At 50.9% G+C, this 16,123-nt stretch overlaps 7 protein-coding genes across 7 annotated transcripts; 3 read left to right on the forward strand and 4 right to left on the reverse strand.

Moving 5' to 3' along the window:
• Positions 1-46: 46 nt before the first annotated feature.
• Positions 47-2,158, reverse strand: HMPREF1120_05676 (uncharacterized protein). Its single transcript, XM_009159860.1, has one exon. It carries the CDS (start codon positions 1,883-1,885, stop codon positions 188-190), a length of 1,698 nt encoding a protein of 565 aa, XP_009158108.1. The 5' UTR covers positions 1,886-2,158; the 3' UTR covers positions 47-187.
• Positions 2,159-2,404: 246 nt separating this feature from the next.
• HMPREF1120_05677 (alkylated DNA repair protein alkB 6) lies at positions 2,405-3,106 on the forward strand (the record flags this gene model as incomplete). Its single annotated transcript, XM_009159861.1, has 1 exon — positions 2,405-3,106. One exon carries the CDS (start codon positions 2,405-2,407, stop codon positions 3,104-3,106), a length of 702 nt encoding a protein of 233 aa, XP_009158109.1.
• On the reverse strand, positions 2,956-4,546 carry HMPREF1120_05678 (glucose 1-dehydrogenase). The gene is made up of 4 exons (XM_009159862.1): positions 4,194-4,546; positions 3,968-4,064; positions 3,428-3,911; positions 2,956-3,370 (listed from the first exon to the last, which is right to left on the reverse strand). Exons 1-4 carry the CDS (start codon positions 4,315-4,317, stop codon positions 3,122-3,124), a joined length of 954 nt encoding a protein of 317 aa, XP_009158110.1. The 5' UTR covers positions 4,318-4,546; the 3' UTR covers positions 2,956-3,121.
• A 1,530-nt stretch (positions 4,547-6,076) lies between these two features.
• On the forward strand, positions 6,077-8,666 carry HMPREF1120_05679 (uncharacterized protein; the record flags this gene model as incomplete). Its single annotated transcript, XM_009159863.1, has 5 exons — positions 6,077-6,346; positions 6,477-6,777; positions 6,872-6,981; positions 7,165-7,577; positions 7,859-8,666. 5 exons carry the CDS (start codon positions 6,077-6,079, stop codon positions 8,664-8,666), a joined length of 1,902 nt encoding a protein of 633 aa, XP_009158111.1.
• Positions 8,667-8,909: 243 nt separating this feature from the next.
• Positions 8,910-10,800, reverse strand: HMPREF1120_05680 (uncharacterized protein). Its single transcript, XM_009159864.1, has 2 exons — positions 10,053-10,800; positions 8,910-9,399 (listed from the first exon to the last, which is right to left on the reverse strand). Exons 1-2 carry the CDS (start codon positions 10,148-10,150, stop codon positions 9,123-9,125), a joined length of 375 nt encoding a protein of 124 aa, XP_009158112.1. The 5' UTR covers positions 10,151-10,800; the 3' UTR covers positions 8,910-9,122.
• Positions 10,801-10,849: 49 nt separating this feature from the next.
• Positions 10,850-13,151, reverse strand: HMPREF1120_05681 (uncharacterized protein). The gene has a single exon (XM_009159865.1). The coding sequence runs from the start codon at positions 12,258-12,260 to the stop codon at positions 11,211-11,213; it is 1,050 nt and encodes a 349-aa protein (XP_009158113.1). The 5' UTR covers positions 12,261-13,151; the 3' UTR covers positions 10,850-11,210.
• A 1,486-nt stretch (positions 13,152-14,637) lies between these two features.
• On the forward strand, positions 14,638-15,511 carry HMPREF1120_05682 (uncharacterized protein; the record flags this gene model as incomplete). Its single annotated transcript, XM_009159866.1, has 2 exons — positions 14,638-15,021; positions 15,080-15,511. 2 exons carry the CDS (start codon positions 14,638-14,640, stop codon positions 15,509-15,511), a joined length of 816 nt encoding a protein of 271 aa, XP_009158114.1.
• Between the last annotated feature and the right edge of the window lie 612 nt (positions 15,512-16,123).

Below are 16,123 nucleotides of genomic sequence, written 5' to 3' on the forward strand. Positions count from 1 at the left end.
CGTGAATCAAAATAAACACACTCCGATGCCAGTAGTGCACCTGATATAACACAGTACCTCCATTGTTACTCTTATTTTTGACACTTTACACTTAGCCGGCCTTTTCTTACAATGTACTTCGTTACTGACTACTAGCAGACTCGAGATCACCGAGGACCCTCAAACCTATCTCACAAGTTCTCAAAGTCTAATATATCGCAAATCCTCGCTTCCACCAGCGGTCGCCCTTCCACCACCCTATCCACTGGGCGCCCTCCTGATACCACACCCACCACCCTTCATCCTTCCCACCTGGCCCGAAACCGAGTCCGCGGAACAGGCTGATAGGGACAGGCTCAAAGAGCCAGATCCCACACCGGGCGAAGTCGTCAGCCAAAAGCGGGCCTGTGAGATAGAGGTAGAACAAGGCAAACACAAGATTTGCTATCTGTCCAAAGACCCTTGGAAATGATTTGATGGCCGGGACATGCCTGTGCAGCATAGTAACGACTGAGGATTGTAGCAAAACACCCAACGCTTGTGTCAAAAAGAACGTCAGAGGCCCTGTCAACGGACGGGATGGCTTGATTGAGAACGCAGTGTAACTTCCAGTCGCATGAATCAGGCCAGACACGGCAAACCCAACCAGAAGTTGTATGAACCGAGCAGGAGTCCCCCGTTGATCCAACCTGTGCCGTTGGATCAAAACTCTTGAGGGTTCTGATATGCCAAAGCGAAACATTTGATGCCAGAACTTGCCCCAGAACCCTGCCAGGCTAGAATTCAGCACTGACCTCGTAAGTGGATGCCATTGTGGTGGATACATCCATGGCTCCAGAAGCGGCGCCTTGGTTATTCTCGAGACGTCGAAGAGAGCTGGTAGAACAACCCCAAAGAACAGAGGGCTCAGGCTGTAAACAAAAGTCAGGGCTGTAATAACCGCCGTCATGGACACCAAAAGCCGAATACAACGTGTCGCCATGGGGATATGGCTGTTCAACAGAGCCAGCCACTGCCATGGGGCGGGAGAATCCAAAGGCTCGAGACCAAGGAAGTACGGGTCCGTCATCATTATCGCTTTCAAACAGTCAATGAACAGGTAAAGGAAGACAAAGTCTTGTATAGTCCGCCGCTGGAACGACCTCAGTGTCCGCCAGGGCACCGCAGTTGCTCTGCCCCCGTCTTTGGCTATTGAGTCCCCGTCTGTTGGCTGAGGAGGCAACGGTGCGTCAATTTCTCCTGCTGTCGGGATTCGATGGTTCCAGTTGACCCCTCGGAAGTTCGTAATCAAGTCTACAGCCCAGTCGAGGACGTGTGACCATTCTGGATGGCGAGGGAAACCTTGCCAGACCAACCGATAGGGCCTCGTCGCAGGTTTATCGACATCTGGCAGAGACGGCTGCTGTATGTCCGTAGACGAGTATACTCCCGGAACCTTCCTCCTCCTGAGATCAATGTTGTGGAACTCGCCTGTGAAAGAGGAGGTGTTCTGGACGGCGCTGTGTTCTGCTTGACTTCTATGGTCTGTTCCTGTAGCAGGTCTGGTTTCGAGTCTTGTGAAATCCTTCCCTGGGTCATTCAACACAAGTAGTGTCCCCGCCATGACAACACCCCATGCGCTGGCGATACCCATGATATACCCACCAGCGAACCCAAGCGTGCGTCGGTGGGAAATGATATATGCAAAATGGAATGTCACAACTAGAAACGACATGTATCGCACAGCCACAGACCATTTGGGGGGAAGCCGGGGGCATATGATTATTGCAAGGAATAGATATAATGCTGGCAGAGTATCCCACGGATAAAGAAAAGGGGTATATTGGCCTGTAGCGATGGCAGCATCATATAAATGTTGGCGTTCGGCCAAAGTCCGTCGATAGAGAGAGACGGGTCCAACGGCCATTCTCGCGAGGATGGTTTCGCATGAAGAGCCTGTCCTCGGAGAGGCAGAAAGAAATACTGGTAGATGTCTGTGCAAGGCTGGGTTGTAAAGTCATGACGCGCAGGAGGCGAAACTAGTAAAACATCGGGGAGGCCGATATGGTCTCAAGGGAACGGATGTGTGGGAACCTTTTGCATTTCTCTCCACCAAACTTCAATCCTCTCTGTGTCACGTTGGTCGTGAAGGGCGCCACTAAGGTTGACCAGGTACAAACTGATCGCTTGTAGCATGACAGAATGGAAGTGTCTCCCAGTACGTGAATTACCAGGTATGTTTAGACGATTCCAAGCACTGTCACAATCTGCTCACTTGCTGCACCGTATTACAGGTCATAGAGCCATTTGCGGAGGAGCAAACTACCTACAACCGTACCATTAACTCGCAGCCATCTGGGCAGGGAATTACAACTATTACACTGTACATGAACAAGTCGACGCATTTAACCAGTCTCTTCAACGTCTTGATGCGTCTCTGTGAGGCATGGAAGTGGCCGCTATCGAGGGATTGCCGCCCTCGTGCTACTATATTCCCAACTTCATCACTCCTACCGAAGAAGAGCAAATCATTGCGGACATTCGGAAACTACCTCAATCGAGATGGACCTTCTTGACCCATCGAAGACTGCTGTCTCTGCCCTCGAGCCTAAGCGGGTCTTCTCGCGACACTTTGCTGGACGCACCGTTGCCAGGCTACCTCAGGTCCACAGTCTCCCGGCTGAAGGACCACAAATTCTTCGAACATTCCACACATCAGGCACCAAACCACGTCTTGATTAACGAATACAAGCCCGGCGAAGGCATCATGTCTCATGAGGATGGTCCAGCGTATAATCCTATAACTGCCACCATAAGTCTGGGCAGCCATACCGTGCTTGAGGTCCACAAGAAGAATGAACAAGGCGAACGAGAAGCAAAGCCTACCTGGCGTATTCTACAGGAGCCTCGAAGCCTGCTCGTTACAACTGGTGAGATGTACGTGCAGACACTCCACGGTATTTCCGAGGTAGAGACAGACGAAGACTTAGATGAAGACCATATCGTGAATTGGCATCGTTTGGGAGATATGAAACAGTACGAGTCCGGCAGAGCCACGAGACAAACACGAATCAGTCTCACTCTCCGGGACGTTATCAAAGTCGCCAAACTGGGAGGAGCCATGAAACTCATCAACAGAAGACCATGATTGTCCCTTGACAGCTTACTTCTCCTTCTGAAGAATCTCGCCTGGTGGTGCTGGCATCATAGCCCCGGCGGCAGGCTTATTCTTACTTTTGAAGTTATCGACCATCTCCGCCATGGTCACCCACTCGACACCCTCATGCTTGTTGATGTGCTCAATCAATCTTTCATGCATGAACAGAACGTGTGGTCGACCTGACACATCCGGATGTATTGTCATTGGAAAGATGAATTCGTCATATTCTCGGTAAAAATAGTCAAAGTGGTCCTAATTCTGTGTCAGTCATTGACGCACATGGCACACATACTCTCGACTAATACTTACCCGCCACAGATCTTCCACGTCCCGCGAACTTACCCAACCATGACTGTTGGGCACAGCCTTCATGAACATCATTGGCGGTAGGTCGTCCAGGTACCAGTTGGCAGGGATCTCCACGAGCCCTGTTTCTTGGCCCCTTTTGAATGGCTTCATCCATTTTGCGGCCTTTTTGTTGTAATCGATCTTCGTCCAATCGTCCCCGGTCCGAAGGTAATATGCCTGGCAATCATGGTGGTTCATGCTATGGTCATACTCGATGCCATACTGCAGCAGAAGTTCTGTTGCTTCCTTGCTTACCTCCCACCAGGGTGCAACAGTACCGCGAGGTGGTTTGCCGTGGCAGAAATCCGTGAGCATACGGTAGGTATGGTCAAGAATATCACGTTGTTGTTCCAACGTCATGTCAACTGGATTCTCATGGCTGTATCCATGCAAACCAATCTCATGCCCAGCATCTCGAATCATGGCACATTCTTCCGGGAACGTCCTATGGTTTAATTCTGACATCAGCTGTGAGCCTCCCGGGCAAGCATGATCACGTACTCTAGACTGTGTCCCGGGATGAACCACGAAGCTTTGATGTGATATTTCTCAAACAGCTTCAGCAATCTTCTTACCCCTTGAGTGCCGGCGAAATAACCTGCTCGGCAACGACGAAATATCAGCCTTCAAAGACGGAATTGAGATGCTGTTGGGCACTTTTCCTGAGCGACACGCGATTTCTGGGTCACGGTCGAGGGCTGGACCTTGCCTCACAGGTTGTACACACCTCTAGAGATGTCACTGGTAGAGTCTTCGCCTTTGTAAGAACCCAGCCATCCAGCAATGGCGTCAATGTCGACACCGTATGACACCAGAACCCGCTTCTTGGGTTTGGACGTGTTATCAGACATGGTGCCCGGGGGACGCAGAATGCTTACAACGAGGAGGTTGTGACTTTAAACCACCGGCGTTTTATAATCGGCGTCGAAAAACGATATTCCACGCAATCCCTATAACCAGCTACTCTTAGATGGTTCACTGGTCTGCAAAGAGCGAGGCAACCAGAGTCTTAAACATATCCTCGAGTCGTCGATGGCCTCGGCTCTTGCAGCAATGACGTCTAAAGATCTACCCACTGACACTGCTATACTCCTCCTCGTTGACAATGTCCTTCCTTATCTGGCAGAACTCCCTTTGGGCGTTTATTACTGGTCCAAGTCTGGAGTCTGGGCACTGCCCACCGCATCCCACTCCGAGCTGTGCCTCATTCTTCCCCTCATATTACGGCATACGGGGAGGGACCACGATTCGTCATGAATCGGCGTTCTTCAAGCAAACGATAATGAAGTCCTGTCCCCGTGAGCTCAGGTGGTTTCTCAATTGTCGAGCTTCGTTCACCAGCAAAGATTACCCAACGGGAGGGATTGCAACATACACTCCAAGAGAACCAAGAAATTCAAGAAAACGAAAGATTGCACGGCCAGCGTTCTCATACGGATGCTTGGCCGCGGTGGAAGATAACATGCCAGTACATGTGTTTCTCTTTTACTTGCCAATGCCGACCGGAGATATTTCCCTGCCAGTTCTTGAACCTCTCAAATCATGGCCGGCCGTGATGAAGGAGCGCGATAAAATACTTCGGTAACCCGGGGTCCGTGGCGTCGTCAAACCAAGTGGCGCTTCTAGCTATCCGGAATAACGGACTCATCCCAAAGTGAAGAGGAGCTACGCCTTGCCACCCCGTCCCTTTGAGTGTTACCTGGTAGAAAGGGTTTCACGGGGCCCACGCTACACAAAAGTCGTCTCGTACAACAGTTACCCTAGCTCACCCATGACCCTGGATGTATCCGAGGTAGGTATGCTGTGACGAGTACCATCTGAGAACAGGCTGTGCGGGCTTCAACCACACTTCTTCACCATCCTTCCTAGAGCTGCGTGCTAACCATTTCACGGTGACACGCCGGTTCACACGGTTCGAACTAGTGCAGAGATTACAATCGGATCCATTCTAGACGGGAAATCTCACACTCTCGATACGGGCACTTACCTTTTCGCCTTTCGGAACAGGTGGTGACCGACCATGACCATACATTGAAGAAGCTCGTGATACGTGGGCTTTTGGATTGAGAAGCTTCGTATCACAACGAAACGCCAGAACCGTACTAGTAACCCACAATATCGGGTACTGCTGAAAGAAACTCTGCGGAAAGAAACTCTCCTGAAGCCGTGTCAGCCCGCCAATCTCTATGCCTGGTACTTTCTGGCAAGGCTGAGCCTTCAGGGGGAGCAGGGTCTGCGAGATTGTCTCCCACCAGTTCCAACCTCTTTATTATGAAAATTCGCTTACGGCAAGCAGATGATCACATTACGGAAGAGGCTAGCACAGACCGGTAGTACCAGATATCATGCATCGCGTTCATGCATCCCGTTCTGGGAAGGACCTGCTGTTTCACCTCAAGTCCCGGACATCCCTGCTCCTTCTGCATCACCCCTCCCGAGGCGAGCCTGAGGTCCGAGAAGAACAGCACATAGCCATTAAACTGCCTTAGGACCTTTTCCCTCATGATCTCTTTATTCTTCCATTCAAGGTACAATCCTGTCCTGATAAGGGTATTTACAGGTTGGTTGCCTGGGAGTATCCGTGCTGCGATTGACCACATAACATAAACAATGGCTTCTAGTGCCGGAGAAGCCATTATTGGAAAGACGCAGACTGTTCCTCATGGCCACAAAGTACTCTCCATCATGGAAAAAACCAAATCAGCCGAGGAAAAGCACCTCCCACCAGTTTCGTCTGCCGATAACAACAATGACAACAACCTGATCTGCGATGAGCCCGACGAAGAGCCAGAACTCCATGCCCGCACCTACATCGCGCTGTTGTCCATGTTCCTACTGAATATGGTGCAAGTAGTGGCTCTACAAGGACCGCCTGCTGTGGTGAGTGTCAACAAACAAACATCACCTATTGCTTGGATCACCCTCAGTTCTACTCATTTGCGCTTGTTTCGATGCTTGCCCCATTCTACGCCGCTCAAGTAACTCACTGACAGCCTGCTCACATTTTTAGCTTTCCTATATCGGGAAGAGCCTCAACAACCCTCCTGCAGAGACTTGGGTGACCAACTCATTGTCTCTCGTGCAAGCTGTGTTGGGCCCTGTCATATCCGCCGCCTCGGACACTTTTCAGGCACGAAAGACGATTCTAGTCGGTACAAGTTTGATATCTCTTGTCGGATCAGCAATTGCTCCGGGCTCAGGCACAATATACAGGCTCATCGCTGCCCAAACGCTTATTGGCGTAGGCTTCGCATCTGTGCCTCTTGCCTATGCAGTGCCGAGTGAGATTTTGCCTCGAAAATGGAGGCCTAGTACGTATTCTTCTCACCTTCAGAAACAGAACTAAGCAAGGTGACGACGACTGCCAACCTATGGATGCTAATTTGTCCATTCTCACACCAACAGTGGCCCAAGCATGCATGAACATTGCCGCAGCCATAGGTGCCATCATAGGCCCACTCATCATCGGTGCCCTCACCAGAGGTGACGAGAAGAATGGCTGGCGAAAGTTCTACGTACGTTGGCTCATGCAAAATTCAAATTTTCATATCAGTCGTTCTAAGTGCGGTTGTTTCCTGTGTGATGTGTTTCTGGACCTGCCATTCTACTATCGTTTTTTATAAACGAAACACTCAATTTGAGTCATGCCCGTCATCTATGTACTTACCCCTTGTTCTGTCGCTCACTTTGTCTGCTAGTGGATACAACTAGGCCTCTGGGCCGCCACAGCGCTCGGGATACTCATCGGCTACCGTCCTCCTAAACGACATACACGACTTGACCACCTTTCCTTCTTGCAAAAGCTAGGCCATCTCGACCTTCCCGGATGTTTCTTACTCACTGCCGGGTTGTCACTATTTCTGACCGGCTTGAACCTCGGCGGCGGCCTGTACAGCTGGACCAACGTGCGCACTTTGACTACACTTGTCCTTGGGATCGCGATCCTCATCGGCTTTGGCGTATATGAGTGGAAAGGCACAAGGAGAGGCATCCTGCATCATGACTTGTTCAAGGGCGGACGTTCACGGGGACAAACGTTCGCCATTTGCGTCCTTCTGATCTTGATCGAGGGCATCTTGTTTTTCTCCTTTATCATCTTCTATCCTATTATGTAAGTGAGCAGATGTGCAAAAAAGGAGAACCATCACCTTGTTACATCACTTGTCTCTTGAACTAGGGGCAGCCAGACTGGTATACACTGGTATATGTCCGCAAGCCCTCAACCCCGATGTATCATGAGTTCCTCGTGTTACTCTCCTTGCCTTTTGATCCCCACAAGCCTCCTCGTTGCATCCACCAACCCAGACATATTCGAACGAGACATATTATTCCTGCAGTACATCAAAGACCGGCCTTAAATGAACAGTCGTGTGCTGACTAGCATGGTTCCAGGTCTACCAATCTCTTCCCAAGCGACCCGTTCCACATCGTCTCTCGTTCCATGCCATTTTGGTCTTGCACCTGCCTGTCCACGGTCCTATGGGGCATGGCAAGCACAAAATTCCGAACGATCCGCGAACCATTGTTTCTCGGCTATGTGCTATTCACCGCTGGTATCATCGGCTGGGCCACCGTCGAACCAAGCCACAGCGGCGGCATCACCCAACTCTGCATGGCTGGTCTTGCCGGGTTCGGGTTTGGAGCACCACTGATTTTGATTATCGCAGGAGTGCAGCTGTCCACTCCCCATCGGCTCATTGCGACCGCAACAGCCGTGACGACTTCCTCTCGAGCCGTTGGGGCCACCGTCTTCACGGCAATCCTTTCGGCGGCCCTGAATGCGCGGCTGGACAAGAATATCCCAGGCCAAGTTAGCCGCGCCGTCCTCAATGCTGGACTCCCCGCTGGGTCGGTTGGCATGTTCATCAAGGCTGTGACTGGGAATGGTATCACTACCACTGTCGCTGCCGCCACGGAGTCGACGCGCAATGTGCCCGGCGTATCGCCTGCTGTTGTTGACGCCGGGGTTCGAGCCCTGAAACAGGCATTTGCTGATTCCTTGCGTGTCGTGTATGAGATTGCAGCTCCCTTTGGCGCGGTGGCATGTCTTGCTTGTTGGGCGCTGGGTGATTTGCGCACTACAATGGACTATCGTGTTGATGCGCCTGTCGAGGATCTTCATGCCAAACAGGAGCACCACCTTCACACGCAAGGACAGCCTGAACAGGGGAGGGATGTGCAAGAACTGAAAACCGGCTAGAGCGGCAGTAGCGGGAACACGAGAACACGGGAACATAGGAACACACGGCTGACGACAGTGACATGAAAGTCTAGGTTAGGAAGGGGCAGGAGCCAAGGGTATCGGAGGATGAGGAGCACATTGCGGTGATACAGTAAGATCCCGGATTCAGTGACGATAGAGTCCTTACGAAGTTACGACTCAAGACATTCATCAACGAAGGGTTTCGCTTATTCAAGGAGATCGAGATCGGAGATCCTGGCGTCAGGAAGCTAGAACCGGGTTTTTTCTTTTCTTTTTTTTTCTCTCAGTAGTTATGGTGGACCTGGCAGTGTCGTGGTCGTGGTAGTGGTAGTGTCTGCTCTTCCGAGGTCCGCGAAATTACATGCAAAACTTTCAAATGCAATGCCCATATCAAACGTTGGAAAAAAGACCCAATGATTGGTATTCGTTAGTCTATATATCCAGAAATCTCAATCACGGCTGCTTCGCCGCCGCCTTATCATGCAAATCACCCCTGTTATCGTCCGTAGTAATAGACTCATCAATCCGACGGGCCTTATCGCTCGCTTGTCCTTCCGAACCCTTTAGGGCCTCGTCGACGCTCTCGCTGAATGTTTGGCCCGCGCCGATTTCGGGCAGTGATGGTGCGCCTGTGGTGGATTTACTTGTGGTTGCGGGCATTCGGCGGCCAAGGTCGCGGTCGACGGCAGTTTTGATGCCGTAGTTTGATTTCTGTTCGTCGATTGTGTTTCTGGAAGAAAAGAAAAGATATGTTAGTTTTCGGTTCTTTTGGTTGGTTAACAGCAAATGGGATGGAAGAGAAAAGCTCGAGAGCAAATAAAGAAGAAAGAGCAATGAATGGGATCGGATCGTTCGGTCGGGGGATCTGGGGTCTTGGGTGAATTGATTTCTTGATCAAGGGTTCGGGGGTGGGACCGGGTTGGAAAAAAGGACTTTTGGTTCGGATGATGGACATATCATCATCCTCCTCCTCCTCCCTCTGCTCTCTCTTTTCTTCTCTTCTCAAGAATTTTTCAAAGTGAAGGAGAGCACTTCCATTTCTATCAAACAGACATTCTTTCTTCAACAACAGCCCATCGGGTTCAAATTGCAGCGTGAATAAATATCTCCCGCTGCAACTCCCCTCTCCCGGCATTGGTTTGGATTTCAACATCCCGTCATTTACTCATTCATCCTTCAATGCCACCCTTGAAATGCATTTCATCCTCTCTTCCACACAGCAATGGCAGGGTATAAATGAGACGGAACTTGAAGCTCAGATCCGATCTGGGAAAAACAAAACGGCGGTCTGAAGAATAAAACAGACACAAGGGGAGAGATTCCGGGAAGTACAGTACATATAACAATAACTACAGTAGTTGTAGGTTTGGTTCGGTCACTTACTGTGCAATTCCATGTTGCTTCGCATCAAGACTCGTCGGTTCGTACTCTCTTGCGTGTCCGCCATTCGAGTCTGGCATGTTGGTTCGGGCGTCTGTCATTTTGTTTGGCCGTCGCTCGACCTGATTACGAGCAACGTGTGTATTCTGTGTGCAGCTATGTGCGAGAGAAAGGCTCGGAGGGAAGAGGTTCTGGTCCGGTCTGGTCCGGTCAAAGATACTACTCGAACCCGGAATAGCGGTAAGATCAACAATAATAGACTGTAAAGCCACGAGGTCCGGGATAATGATTTGTCCAACTTGGGAGCTGAGCTCGACAATTCAAAACAAAAAGCAATAATGTTTGAAATCCGCGCGGTCAGTCAGTTGATAGGGTCGTCGTCTGTCATGCCGATCCTTGTGGGTTCCGATGGGGAAGCGAAACGACACCGCTTCTCGGCAGCGGCGGTAGTTGTACTGTATACAAAACCCGGACACCGTCAACGATACCGAGATAGACTTGATTGCTGCTTGAGACCAACCTAGAAATTCAAACGTCCTAGATCAGTCACTGCCTTCCCTGGTCATATATCCTCACATGGAGGCATCGACTCGAGGTTGAATCGAACACACTGCACAGTCCTATGACGCAATATAGGTAATTATTGGGTTCACTTGGATATAAATAGCAATTAGTACCTAGCAATGTCACTGACCCAAATACCTCCAAAGCAAACTGGCCCTACTACTGTGCCAGGCAGTACGACTGAAGTACATTAGTATCATCACTCCCACTACGGTATATCACTTCGTCTACGGTTGCGGGCGAGACTTGTGCTGCGAATCTGACTGACATGTTCTTGTGTTGTCTTCACTGGGGAAGAATACAGGACAAGGTCAAGAATAGCTAACTCGGCCACCAATCTCAAGATCGCAATGGTACAATGTATTGGCAATTCTAACAATGCAGCCGCCCACCCAGTAAACACTAGACCGCCGAGTACCCAACCGGCACCGAGTCATGCTACGTCCCAAGCCGTCGGACACCCCAATGACTGACATGCTACATCCATCTATAAGTGCCACCCCACAATGCACGCCTTGAGATCATGAAACCACTTCCCAATGCCAACTTGAACGCCAGTCAATGTCTGAACTGCGCACCCATCACTCTTTCTGGCGATTATCTTTTCAGTGCAGCATCCAGTGACTTCATCGTGGAGTCCACTTCACCAAGCAAAGCCTTCCTGAAGGTGCGAGTTTCAGGAGAATCGACGTCAACAGCATCGGCTTTGAGTGTGATGTGTTGCATTACGCTCTCGCTCAGCTTGCGGTGCTCTTTTAATCTGGCCTCAGGATCCGAAGGGGGGTTGGAGATGAACTTGCGGCAAAGAGGAAGCCACTCCTCATGAAACACATCGGACAACGTTTGTAGTTTTCCCAAAGGAGTACTGGGGTCTGCAGCGCGTGTCGTTGGTGCCGGGGTTGCGCTCGGAGTGGGAGCACCAGAAGGTCCTGTTCCTCGATTTCGTGACGGGTCCCGTCGGTTGCTACGATCGTCCAGATCTCCCTTTCGATTGCCACCAGATGATTGTTTCGATTTGGAAGAAACGTGACCGTTGGGGGAGAGAAACTGTGAGCTGCTCGACGGCGTAGGTTGTGGAATTTGATCGTCGCTACGGTGTCTGACAGACGACAATGCTCGAGGCCGCCGGCGCGGGTTTTGGTTGGAAGACGCCACGCTGTCCTCTCCACTGGACGTATGACTCTCCCTATCGCTGTAGTCGAGGGTGCCTTCGGTCAGGATGGCTGCGACTTCGCTATTTTGCTTCATGCGGTATTTTCTGAGGGGCCAGGAATCATGTTTCAAGTCGCGCTTTTTGTAGACCAGTCTCACCCGCCTAGGGTCAGTTTGTAGCCATTTGGCGACGGCATTTCTCAGTTGATGGACGTAGGCTTTCCCTTCACTGATAGAATATGGGGGAAACTGGACAGGCAGTAGAGTGGCCATGTACCGGACCATTATGACATCCGGGGCATCTGGGTCGTCCTCCTTGGTGTGTCCTCTTGTTCCCGACGATTGGTAAGGGTCTTGTAGAATATCATGGTCGGCATCAATGTACTCGAAGTGGTTCGACAAATTGCGGGTATACGGGTCGGCGACATTGCTGGTGTAAGGAGAGCCACCACTACGGCCACCACCATAGGTACCGTAGTTACCGTAGGCACTCATCAGAGAGCGGAAGAGGAAGAAGAGGAGGGAAAGAAGGACTGCGGCGACGGTAGTAAACGAGGCGGTCGAATAGTCTGTAAGCGCGGTATTGACGGCTTCGTGGATGTCGGCGGGCAAATATTGTAGCAGCGGTTGGGTCAGGCTGAGGAAATGCTGCGAGAGTTCGGAAACCCAAGTTTGGAGACTTGGGGAAGCCACGGTGAAAGATGTCAATCGAGACGGGAAAACACGACACCGTCTGGTCGTGCGATCACAGCATCAGCTGGAAAGGATGTTGATATGGTGATGTTGAGCAATGCCGGAGAAAATGGAGTTTATCAAATATCGAAGCGGCGAGGTGGATTCGATTGACTGGTCCGATATTGCCCTGGACACAAAACAGAAGACGAGGGGCAGACAGGGTGGTTCGACGGGCAAGGCTAGTACTAGTAGTCGATCCGTCAAAGGAGTCCAGGGCTTTCTCGTGGTAGTTGCTGAGTAGCAATCTGAGTGGTAGAGAAGCGAAACTGCGCAGGCAAAAGGCCTCGAACACTGGCACCGGCAGACCCTGCGGTAAATTGGTCTGGTCCCCGTGATCGCTTGGCTGAGACGGATGACGCAGCAGTTGGCTGACGCGCGATACCGCTGGGCAGGGTATATATATAGTACTAGTACTGTTGATGTTGAAGCGGTTCCAGTCACTGTTGCGGTAGAGATATCACTGTACTGTGAAGATGGGGATGCTCCTCAGAGTGATAAACACTGCATGGTACTCAAGGTGCGGCCGGACGATTGTAGCATGACTGCTGTCCTCACAGTACAACTTTAGAGGCACACTGGAGTCACGCGGCGGTGCGGGTGGCCTCGGATGGGAACAACAGATTCTCCGACACAGTGGGAGCCTGAGACCGGTCGCTTACTCATCGTATCAACTACGCCATACAATCGGACCACACGACCAGATACCAAGTATACATTTCGATTGAATAATAAATGCCTCTCGCTGTGGCTGGAACCACAAGCTTCTGACTGTGCCTTGCTTACATCCCTTGGTAGAGAGGGTGTTTGGGTGCGGCCGGCGGTAGTTGTATTATTGTCGGTTGGTTTACTGTACGGCGGCATGGTGGTAGGGCGGGATATCCCGCCACCGCTTGTTCTATTTAACAAGTACAACCGAATGGACTACTAGTATACTAGTAGGGCCATATCTCCTACACATTGCCACGAAATGGCCAAGGTGAGGCGTGGGGAGAATATAATAATATACTCAAGTACAGATACTAGCATGCCGACATACTACTCGTAGGTAGGCATTCAAGCTGGGCCTCCTTCCCCTGTCCGCGGTCATCAAATCCCACAGGAAACTGGGACTCGGCACTGTCACTGACCTTAGGTACGACACTGCATGGATAGCGTCCACAGTATGAAAACTACTTTGTACCGTGTAAGGTAGTTTCTTTGGCCGTGGATGGTGATCTACCGCCGCCTCATCCTGCCCTTCAACTCGAAGCCTTGCTCGAACATGGAGCGATATGACTGGTGGAAATGCCGGAGACTAAAAGAGCCTGAGTGACACTGCCAATGACGACAATTGTTTGGCCTCCCACGTCCAAATGCACGTCTTGAAAACTGATGTCATCCTTTGCTCTCTGCACATCCCACATTCACCGCCGCAATCCCACGTCTTGAGGCCTCTTTAGCCGCGCAACTTTGCACTTGAACAGGCTTGAGCTGGTACCTGCTTTTAGGGGCCTCGATGCTTCCGGAACCGCCCTTGTCTGGGCACCTCTGCTTCGACTTCAGTGAAGGCTCCGTACCTACCCAAGGTACCTAGGTAAGGATTTTAAGCCATACCGTCTCGTACTATAATGGTGGTAGATTTGTTGCCTGCGCTGTCCCTGTCCGAATGACCTGGCCACGTGCAGCCGCAGAGGCATATCAGCAAACGTATGCCAGTAGGACTATGAGGTCAGGTTCTGAGCATCTGCAGTGTGTTATGATGCCGGCGCCAGTAGTAGAACTGTTGGGTACCAGTATTCCCTGGTACCTTATTAGCCTCTCCTATCAATTCACCGTTCCCTCATATTTTGTTTCCTCACTTCATACACTGCAAACCTCGTCGTGTCCTGGCCTTATGTTTGGACGGTACGCCATCCGATACGTCGGTTCCATTGTGTACAAACTGCCAACCTCTCTCATATGGCTCTTGAGGACGATCCCTCTCTGAGGTAACAAATGAACTTTCAGTAGATGAAATCACAGGCACACCGCCGCCGTATTCACTTTCTGCTTTTCATTATTCCCAACCAGGCACTCCATACCTACCTACCTTGATCTCTGCCTCCCCAGTTCATATCTCCGCCGGTCCAGCTACACATCCTCCTACAATTTCGTTACCATGGACCTGTACAATCTCCCCAATGCTACCGATCCTCCCCGACCTACGGCCTCCTCTCTTTCAATACCGTCGCTATTCTGTGCTACTACCTTCGCGGTATGGCTCATCAGTTTCGTCTATTGGTGTGTGCAGGACTATCGACTGTACAAGTCTTTAGGTCCCGGTGGCCCTCCTTACAACGTCCGGGGTTGGTTGGAAGTCTCTTTTTTTGTCAGGCCCTTCACCCTCGCAGCCGACGAGACCCTCTGGACCGGGGACTATCCAAGGACAGGTTGTCATAAGGAGATTGAAGCGCTGCCGGAGCGTGCTGGAGAACGACCAGTGGTGAAGGGGATCGCTCCGCAACGGCAGTTTAATCAATTCGCTCCAAAAGACATGAACTCGGTGAGTGGAAAATCTGTCCTTTTTCTTGCTGTTTGTTCGTCGAACTAATGCCCAGCAGCGGATCCTCTCTGTGTTTGCATCTCTTGTGAAAAAGAACAGCGGACTATTGGAACAAAAACTTTCCGTCTTCGAAAAGCACCACATTGCACTCTTCGTCCATCACGATCTTCTCTCCAAGTCAAAGGAGCTTCCCGACACCGCTATCAGATCGAAAGGAGAGTTGGGCCACATTCATGGCGAAGCATCTGTCCATCTGTACTTTTCCCCTGCAGACGCCAAGGTCATCGTTGAGAAAGGCTGGGCCGAGCGACATCGATGTGCTAGGACTCAACCCTGGTACTTCGGCTGGAAGAAGTACATGTTTGGCATTGGAGATACTTTCCTGTTTGTGTACGTTCCTCGAAATGATGAGGAACTGGACGTGCTCAAAACTCTGCTCTGGGCCAGTGCACGTTTTATGACCGGAGAAAAGGACATTGTTGCACCATGAACGGTGCGGCAGAAAGGGAATGATCATACAACGGTAGTCGATCCTTGAACTACCACTGACCTCTTTCGAACGATTTTATGCACGGCGTTGGGGAAGCGATGAGCATAAGAATGCAACTGAAGCAACGGCCGCTATGTTTGTATGGCATGGTTTCTAGACTGGGGGATACAGACTGGCGCAACGGCGCGATGGTGTTTTGGTTGAGGCAGGAACTTGAACTGCTAGAGGCGATGGGCTTGACTCTTCGCATTGACCGGGTCATTTCTCGTGTATCGTTTGTTCAATGAGTCTCAAGTTGCACAACGGGAGCCTAGAAGAGCCAATTAAATTGTGCGATGCCAGCATTTATCGCTTCAAGTTTTCAACGCCAGAATTCTGTCGTGCTACCGCCTGTACTTCGCGTCACTTGCACGAAGTTGAGATCGTGCTGGAGGCGCTGCTTTAGCTGCAGATGCATCGAGTCCAAACAGCAGACAAAAGCAGCGTGCTCCGATGGTAACCGCTTTCACGTGACCGGCCTCTTTATCCTTCGCTGTGCTCGCCGCCGCCAATCGGGCCAATGCGAGTCGTATGGGACTCTTTTGATTTGCCCAATAATAGTGCACTTCCATC

This window comes from Exophiala dermatitidis (genome assembly GCF_000230625.1).
Source record: "Exophiala dermatitidis NIH/UT8656 unplaced genomic scaffold supercont1.5, whole genome shotgun sequence".
Taxonomy (NCBI): domain Eukaryota; kingdom Fungi; phylum Ascomycota; class Eurotiomycetes; order Chaetothyriales; family Herpotrichiellaceae; genus Exophiala; species Exophiala dermatitidis.